This window comes from Microtus ochrogaster, linkage group LG5 (genome assembly GCF_000317375.1).
Source record: "Microtus ochrogaster isolate Prairie Vole_2 linkage group LG5, MicOch1.0, whole genome shotgun sequence".
NCBI lineage: Eukaryota > Metazoa > Chordata > Mammalia > Rodentia > Cricetidae > Microtus > Microtus ochrogaster.
This window is the reverse complement of record NC_022031.1, coordinates 43483815-43493094: the sequence shown is the minus strand read 5'-3', so window position 1 is coordinate 43493094 and position 9280 is coordinate 43483815. Positions and strand designations below refer to the sequence as shown.

The following is a 9280-nucleotide window of genomic DNA, read 5'->3' as shown; positions in this document are numbered from 1 at the left end:
GGGGAACTAGAAAGCAACGGGGAACTAGAAAGCAACGGGGGAACTAGAAAGCAATGGGGAACTAGAAAGCAACAGAGGAACTAGAAAGCACGCGTCATAGTACATAAATTCTGTGCATTTTGGATAGTTTTCAAATGTGTTCAGTTTTGATCTAATCAATCACTTAAGGATGTCTCCTGAAAGAGGGAAAAAGTGTGGGAACGGAAAAGGAGGAGGAGGAGGATGAGAACTGAATTTGTAAAAACTTACAACCATATTTCCTTAGGAAAACTGACCCTTCTCCCTTTCATTTAATAGATATTAACCGGATACATGTTAGTGCTGAGCACTGCGACAATTACAGAGATAAATAAGGCGCACTCCTAATACACGAGACACTCACCCTAAACCTTTGTGCAAGCCATGGCCAATTTTATAAAGTATTAAGTCTCACAACTTGTGTGGCCATTAAGAATCCCTAAGGGCTGGAGAGATGGCTCAGCAATTAAGAGCATTGCCTGCTCTTCCAAAGGTCCTGAGTTCAATTCCCAGCAACCACATGGTGGCTCACAACCATCTGTAATGAGGTCTGGTGCCCTCTTCTGGCCTTCAGACATACATACAGAAAGAATACTGTATACACAATACATAAATAAATATTTAAAAAATTCCTAAATACATTAAACACTATGACTACTCTGTTAACACAGTAGCGTTTTCCTTGTGGAATTTTATCAGTAGTACACACAGCCAAGAGTGTACTCTTGTACATCCCAGCCCTTAGATGGTGTCATGCATCCCTGGACACATCACCTTCTGGTTAAGAAAGCACTTGTGTGGCTGTAAGCAAGTGTGTCCAATAAATGAGATGCTGCATATTCCATGCATAAGTACACAGAAGATATAACACACTTCCCAGAGATATCATGAGAAAGACTTCATGTCAGATAAATGACATGCTGCATATTCCATGTATAAGTACACAGATGATAAAACACACTTCCCAGAGAGGTCATAGAAGAAAGACTTCAGAGGAGAAATCATAAAGCCTAAGAAAAGGTTTCTGAGGAATTAAAAGAGAAAATATTTCTAACTCACAGAAGAGGACACTTTCCAAGCCCAAATGACATGAATACATGGCCCAGCCAGCAAACCACATCAACACGGCACCTCATGGCCTTGGTGTTCCCAAGCCTAACAAGCCCAGAAGACTATCATCCATGTAAGGATGTAGGGAATGGAGTTCAGAGAGTCTAAGTGACCGGCACACGGTTACACAGTAAATAAAGGCTGGGATAACTTTAAAGTGGGGCCTTCTCCTCCTGGTTCAGTGTTCTTTGCAACCTCCCCTCTACCTCCTGTTTAACATTCACTGCCTATCAAATATGTGGAGTCTTAAGCGCATGCTCATCATAAATGATTAATATGGCATCAGTAAGATTCCCAAAAGTGTCTAGAGCAAGCCTGTGAAAGGCAATGTACTTAGAGAAGTATCTGAGGAGATCACATGACAGCCCAAGAACACAGTACTTTCTCTCAGCACCTAATTATTTTGTGTATAGTAAAAAATTTCTCCTTGTCCAAAGAAGTCTGATATGTGAGCTATGTCTCTGGGCAGTGCTTTGTAGCATATCTGATAGGAGTGTCTGTTAGGAACAAGTTCTACATCAGAACTGAAGAGGGGGCAAGTCACATCTCACAGTATGAGGGCCAGCTGCACTACCAAGATCAAGCCTGAGGATCTGAGTTTGAACCCCCAACATCTGCATTTAAAAAACCTGATGTGGCACCATGCTCTGGGGTGCAAACATCAGCAAACAGCTCCTGGGAGCCTCCTGGCCAGTCAGCCTAACTATACAACAGTGGTTTCCAATGCAGTGTGACCGTATCTCCAAGAAATAAGATGAAGGAGCTGGAAGAACACTCCGCGGTCAAGAGCGATTACTGCCATTACAGAGGACCTGAGTTTACTTCCCAGGACCTTCAACTCCGGTTCCAAAAGCGTCAGCACCCTCCTTTTGACATTCTAGGGCCCTGCACAGACATGGTTCACTTACAGACAAGCAGGTGAAACGCTCCTACCCATAAATAAAATAGAAACAAAGGAAGATAGCAGATGTCTCCCTCTGGTTTCCACACATCCACACACGGAGAAGTATGCCTGCACACATATGTGTATATATTACACACTCATGCACACAGAAGAAAGGAAAAAAAAAAAGAAAGCTCAGCTGGGTAATTTAGAATGGGAGCTTTTGGGTCGGACAGTGTTAGAGGGTGCAGAGCAGTGGTTCTCAATCTTCCCCATGTTGTGTCCCCCTTTAGTGCAGTCTCTCACATTGTGGTGACCCCCAACCGTAAAATTTTCATTTGCTTCGAAACTGCAGTTTTGCTACTGCTATGAATTGTAATGAAAATATGTTTAGAGGCAGAGGTTTGCCAGAGGGGTCCCGACCCACAGGTTGAGAAGCACTGATCTAGCGTCTAAGCTCAACAACACAAATAACCCACCGATCAACCCCACTTATGGAATGAGGCCCCTATAAAACTCAGCACCAAAGCTCAGCTTTCCCAGTGGACAGCACTCCATGAGGAAGTAAGGCTATCCATGAATCCTTGGACCTATCACAGAATCTGCTCTTTGGCCAATTTTAAGTCTATCTTTTCTGTGAAATGAATCATAACTATAATGATTTTTAGTGAGTTTTATGAGTCCTTCTAGAAAATTATACCAGAGGACGGATTGGGGAACTTCTTGAACAAACTGGTAACCTCAGGGAGAGCAGCGTTAGGGACTATGCCCACTAACTTACAGTTGGTCCTAAAGCCTTCACATTTACTAAGAGGGAGAACTATAAACACTGTAGCATAATCGGAAAAGGAAGTAAATGGAGACAGGATCAGTCCCCATCTTTACCAATGGCCTCTACACGGTAATTCTAGTTCCAGTAACCTAACCTGCACCTCCACCTCCACCTCCACCTCAAGCACCAGAAAGCAATGCATAGGAAGGCCTCCAGAACCAACTACCACCAATTCAGAAAGATGAAAGGAGGGAGTAATAAGGAGGCTTGGGGTGCTGGGTGGAAAGGAGAAAAGAATTTTGAAAGAAATACAATTTGAAATGCTCATAGAGGTTTTCTAGAGACAATCATCTCAAAAAGATAGATAGATAGATAGATAGATAGATAGATAGATAGATAGATAGATAGATAGATAGATAGATAGATAGATAAAAACAAAAACTTATCCCATGCCAGTTCCCAGCTCAATGCCTGGGTTATCAAGCAAAGAATATGTGACATCCTCATACAAAACAGGTATACAGTCAATATAAAAATCACCCCCCTTAAGCAGCAGTAACATAAAATATGAATAAAACTTCCTCAATCAGCATCAATCCCTGTGGCAATGTGAGCCAAACAACGCTGGCTAAAGTCTCGGCTTGGAAAACATGGTGGCCCCATTTCTAACCGTCTACATACCGGAATAGCAAGGTCCACGCGCCACCACCGTTATGTCTTTCTGGTGCTTACAGGCAGCCCTCCTGAGAAAACATTCATTCTGGTAAGTATCCCCATTTGATCCACAGACAGGAATGTAATTTGTATGGCACTGCAAAAGAACAACAACAAAAAAACAGAAATAGACTCTCAGAACTCGGCATAAATATTAATGGCACAGTGCACACCCAGGAACACAAAAGCAGAGTTTTTGGCGTTCTGTTGCTGCTAGCACAGGTTGCCCCTGTGTTTGATTTTTTAACAGAGGCCCTGCCTCTGTCTCACAGATTTTTCTCGTTCCTAATGAAAGTAATTTCCAGGTACCCTTATGAAACTGGACATCCCTGAGCCATGTACTTAACTGTTTGATAAGAAAACCCATAGAAATATCAAAAGGAAAGTCACAGTGACAGTGTCCATAAAGAGTTGCCTGGGTGACATCACCTCATCATTAAAACTCCTTTGCTCAATACGTCTAGGAGTAGAGTCCCAGGGAAGGAACGGGAAGACACAAGAAATACACCAGCATCTCTGTTCTCAGAGATTTTATAATCTTGCTAGAATAGGGGGGGAAAAATGCAAAGCTAAATCATGTTTGGAATCACGTGATTTGGAATCAATCGATCAGACACGAGGTACAGTGCCCCACCTCCAGTACTAAAAGAAGCTAGGGTGTTTAAGGTAAACCTCCTCAGAGAGGAGAATTCAAACTGAGCACTGAAGGATAAAGCAGGAATGAGGCGGCAGATGAGGATCAACGGTGATGAGATTTGAAAAATGACACTGACTCTACTTGTCAATAACAGCACAGAGGTGGGGGGGCTGGAGAAATGGCTCAGGAGTTAAGAGCATGTTCTGCCCTTACAGAGAACCAGAGTTCAGCTCCCAGTACCCACATGGGCAGCTGGCAACTGTAACTCCAGCTACAGGCAATCCAGTACCTTCCGGGTTCCATGGGCACTTGCACATACCCACACAAAGACACATACGCATACACATAATTTTAAAAAATTATTTTTGGTTTTTCAATACAGGATTTTTCTGTGTAATAGTCCTGGCCACCCTGGAACTTGCTTTGTAGACAAGGCTGGCCTCAAACTCAATGAGACCCGACTGCCTCTGCCTCCCAAGTGCTGGTATTAAAGGTGTGCACCACCACTGCCCAGCTAAAAGTTATTTTAATAATTTTTTAAATAGCGTAAATGAATTTTCAAAATTTGGAGAAAGTATCACAAAATGATACAAGCTATCATTGTTACTTAAATAATAGTGCAAATGTTCTTTTAAGAAGAGCCAAAATATTTACAGAAAAATTATAAACAGCCAATTAATATATAAAAGTAATTGATGTTCATTAGCAATTAGGGTTGTATACTGAAAACGAGAATTGGGAGATGGGAGTTCTTGAGACAGGGACTCATTACATAGTCCATGCTGGCGAGGAGCTCTCCCCTGCCTTCTATTCAGAGATTACAGGCATGTGCCATCACGCACAACAGAGATTACAGGCATGTGCCATCACGTACAACTTGCCCTTTTTAAAAAAGGATCAATGAAACTGAGTGCAAACTTTTAAAATAATATAAAATGAATATAGCAAGAATATATTACATTCAGTCCAATTTAGAAAAATATGCATAAATTCTAGAAGAAAATGTCGATAAATTTTCATATCATGTCTTTTAATTTTCAGTATGTTTCAATTTTTTGCAAATAAACAAACTTACTAATATTTTTTAAATGATTGGTCTCAGTGTATAAAACATAAATACGGCATATTAGCAAATTCAGCAACTGCTAACTAACACAATATCTTAATACCAAGTTGATTTTACTATATGTTCAATATCAGCAAAATCTTACATGAACTTTTATTAAAATTAAATTTTCATTTGGAAGGCTTTGTGTATGAAACTGCTTATGAATATTTTTAATCCAACTTCATTATAAGTAGATATAAGTGCCTGAGTATTATATATTGTCTCTAACATAATCATTCCAAAGCATGTAAATTATGAAATATTCATATCATAAATGACCTTTATTTTTCTTTTATATTAAAATTCTGTACCATATTAATTTCTTTAATCATGTGTTTATGTGGGTTACATTATGAATTTCATTTAAAGGGAATAAAGAAAGAGATCTGAGTTTGGTAGGAACGGAAACCTTAACATTTATAGAACAGCAACCCAGTAAGCATTGGACAGCAGCTTTAAATGTCCTACCAATGAAGCCCACGACAATGTCAGAGCCAGGGCTCTGAAGTCCCAAATCCCAGGCCCATATGAAACCATACCACATTCCCCATCTGTCTGAAGGCAACACTATAGATCTTCTCAAATAATCTCATGGGGACTAAACAAGGGAAAGCTACCTAAGGTGTTTGTATCTGGCACGGTAAATTCTCAGTAACTATTGGCCCTGATTGCTGCTGTTACTGTCATTTTGAAGCCTTGAGTGTGTGCATAGGAGCACAGCTGATAAGTGGAAGAGTCACACCTGCTCCAGAGTGACCGGACACTAGACACAAACCACTACTCAGTCTCATCCGAGTCACTTGGGGATGGTGAACAAGGACCCTAATCCCTGCCATCAGTCTCATGCACACACCTCCAAGTGAACCTGAGATGGGAAAGCAGATGCTGCTCCTTCGTCATTCTTGCTTTCTAGGGTCTCTCTTGGAAACCCCCGCAGAAAACTTGTGGACAAATTAAGGGATCCAGGCAATGTTACAACATTCAGACTGATCCTACTTCTAACCCCTATAATCTGCCAGCTTTGCTGAGGAAAGAAGTTTCCCTATTAAGATGGTGATGTTACTGCCAGCTGTTTGCAGCTGTCTGGAAGATAAAGCACTAGTCGGCTCTGGACCTCCACCCTTTCATGCATTTGACGTATACCTACTGTGTTCCAGGGATTGTTTGGAGCACTATAAAGTAAGAAAATGTTGCTGGCAGAGTCCACCTTGATTGTCAACTTGATTGATGGATACAGATCTAGAAGCTTAGCAAAGCACATGTCCTTAGGGAGAAAGGTCATCCCTGAATACTGTAGCACTACCCAACAGACTAGGGTGACTGGGATGGGGATGAAGAAGCCCGCGAGCACTAGTTCCTACTCTCTATTTCCTGGACACCACGATGTGACCACCCACTCCACTCCACCACACCACGATGGACTGAGCCTCTCACAATGTGCACCAAAACGAGCCTTTCCAAAAACTAACTAAATAAATAAAACTTTTTCCCACGTGGTTCTGCTCAAGTATTCTGTCACAGCGAGGAAAAGTAGGACTAACATAGCTGTGATGGTTAATTTCATGTGGCCACTTGACTAGGCCCTGGGGTGCCCGGATTTAAAGTTATTTCTGGATGTCTCTGTGAGGGCATTCACAAATGAAATGAGTCAGTGAACCCAGTAAAGCAGGCTACCCTCCCTCAGGTGATATGCACTATCCAATATGGTGAGAAATCAAACAGAACAACATGGTGGAGGGTAAACTCTTCCCCCTGGCTGTACTGAGGTATGGTCTTCAGTCTTCACACAGGGACTTATGTCACTCCATTTCCCAGTCTTCAGCCCTTAACACTGTGGGATCTCAGCCTCTAGACCAAATAAGCTAATTGTTCACAAGTTTCTCTCTCCGACTCCACAAAAAACTCATGTGCATGTATCCTGCTGTTTCTATTTCTATGGAAAACTCCAATACAAAGGTCTAGCAAGAGAACGTGGAAGGTATTAAAAACAGACACAGGCCAGGTGGTAGTGGTGCACACCTTTAATCCCAGCACTCGGGAGGCAGAGACAGGCAGATCTCTGTGAGTTCAAGACCAGCCTGGTCTACAAGAGCTAGTTCCAGGACAGCCACATTTATAGAACAGCAACCCAGTAAGCATTGGACAGCAGCTTTAAATGTCCTACCAATGAAGCCCACGACAATGTCAGAGCCAGGGCTCTGAAGTCCCAAATCCCAGGCCCATATGAAACCATACCACATTCCCCATCTGTCTGAAGGCAACACTATAGAACTTCTCAAATAATCTCATGGGGACTAAACAAGGGAAAGCTACCTAAGGCAGAGGCAGGTACACAGAGAAACACTATCTCAAAAAATAACAAAACTAAAGAACAACCAAAAATAAATAAATAAAAGCCCAGACACAAATACAGGATGATAGCCGACAGAACTCTAAATACAACGAGGAATAAAGAAAACTAAGGGGAAGCTAGAGACGCTAAGTTTTAAAGGAACTATGTACTACTAATAATTGTTCTATGCGTATAATTAGTAGGTGGCTTTGTTTATAAGTAACAAGATAATGGCTTTTATTAGTCAACTAACAAAATTTGCAGCTATGTACAATTCTACTTTCTGTGAAAGGAACTTAAATCATGCCCCAGAAGCTTGTATTAGCACTGAAAGCACGCAGAACTATAAGCAATCTTTCAAACAATTTGATTAGCACTGTTAATATTTACACAGCAGAGAGATATGCCTGATATACATGTCAAGTCATTGTTTTAAAGCTGCCAGTAATTTAGGTTTTATGAACAGATCTATAATCTTATAGAAAGACAGCAGAGCAGGCAGAGGAAGGATTCCTCAGCGGGAGGGAAAAAAAAATCATGCTTTAAGCCCTGAGGCGGTTTGCCCCTACAAGGCGAGGAAACTGTCTTTAAAACGTCTTTAGCATCCAGCCTAAAACACAGCATACAGCACGCCTGGAAAAGCATCTAGTGATCTCCCTCTCTTCCTGCTTTGCCACAGGTTAAGAACCAAAGGATTTAAGACAGATCATGGAAAGATAGTTTTTTAGCTGTTCAAGGACATTGAAAAGGCTACTTTTTTTATAATCTTAAAAAAAATCTCAAGGGCTTGCGAAAAAAGAAAAGCAGAATAAAAGGCAAGCTCCATGGAAATGAAAGAGCCCCATGGAAAGGCAGGCAAAGAAGGAACTCATGTCCCTAGCCAACGGGCAGCAAGGGTATGAAGCCAGCCAGAGCAGGCTGAGCAAGCTTCGAAGAAAGTGGCCATTGTGGGGCTGCCCACAGAAATATCGCTCTGTGTCAGTGAATGAACAGTCTCTCTGACCCTGAGAACCGGACTGGGCGGTCAATAGCAGCAAACACAGCTACCAGCCCCACTACATCCATTCTCTACTCCTTTGAATGGACATACGCGCCGTGATGCTTTATAGCATCCAAAGGTTTCAAACAAGTGCTCTTCCCTGTGTGTTCTCACCACATCTCACAGGTGGGAAATGTGCCTTCTCTGTCCAGGTGGAATACTGCTGAGGGAAGGAGGCCATACAGTTGCGGAGGTCACTGGGTTACGAGAAACACTAACTCTACTAGGCTGTATGCCTGCTTTCTGAAGGCCTTCCTCTCCTCAAAATTCAAAATGGTGGGCTTAGTTAGACCAAGACTGTAAGTGAAAACCAACCAAGCTCCTTCTATACCTCGTCTCCAATTCTGATTGGGGGTGGGGGGGTCTTCTGAGAAAACATCTACAGCTACATTATAATTTAATCAAAGAAAAAGAGCAATCAGGAGCAAACAAGAGTCACACTCTCGGGACTGGAGAGATGGCTCAGTGGTTAAGAGCACTGGTTGTTCTTCCAGAAGACTTGAACCCAGGACCCACAAGGCAGCTAATAACTATAACTCTAGTTCCAGAGGATCCAGACAAGCATGCAGGCAAAACACCATGCATATGAAATAAAATAATAGTAATAATAATAGGAAGAAGGAGGGGGGGAAGGAAGAGGAAGAGGAAGAGGAGGAGGAGGAGGAGG

At 42.0% G+C, this 9280-nt stretch overlaps 1 protein-coding gene across 2 annotated transcripts in view; it reads right to left on the bottom strand.

Moving 5' to 3' along the window:
* The window catches only part of LOC101980924 (tomoregulin-1), a 125316-nt gene that overhangs the window by 50637 nt on the left and 65399 nt on the right, over window positions 1-9280 (bottom strand). For both annotated transcript variants that reach the window (XM_013351893.2, XM_005362167.1), the window contains one exon: window positions 3465-3594. In XM_013351893.2, coding sequence (XP_013207347.1) covers window positions 3465-3594 — 130 coding nt within the window. The remainder of the gene's footprint in view (window positions 1-3464; window positions 3595-9280) is intronic.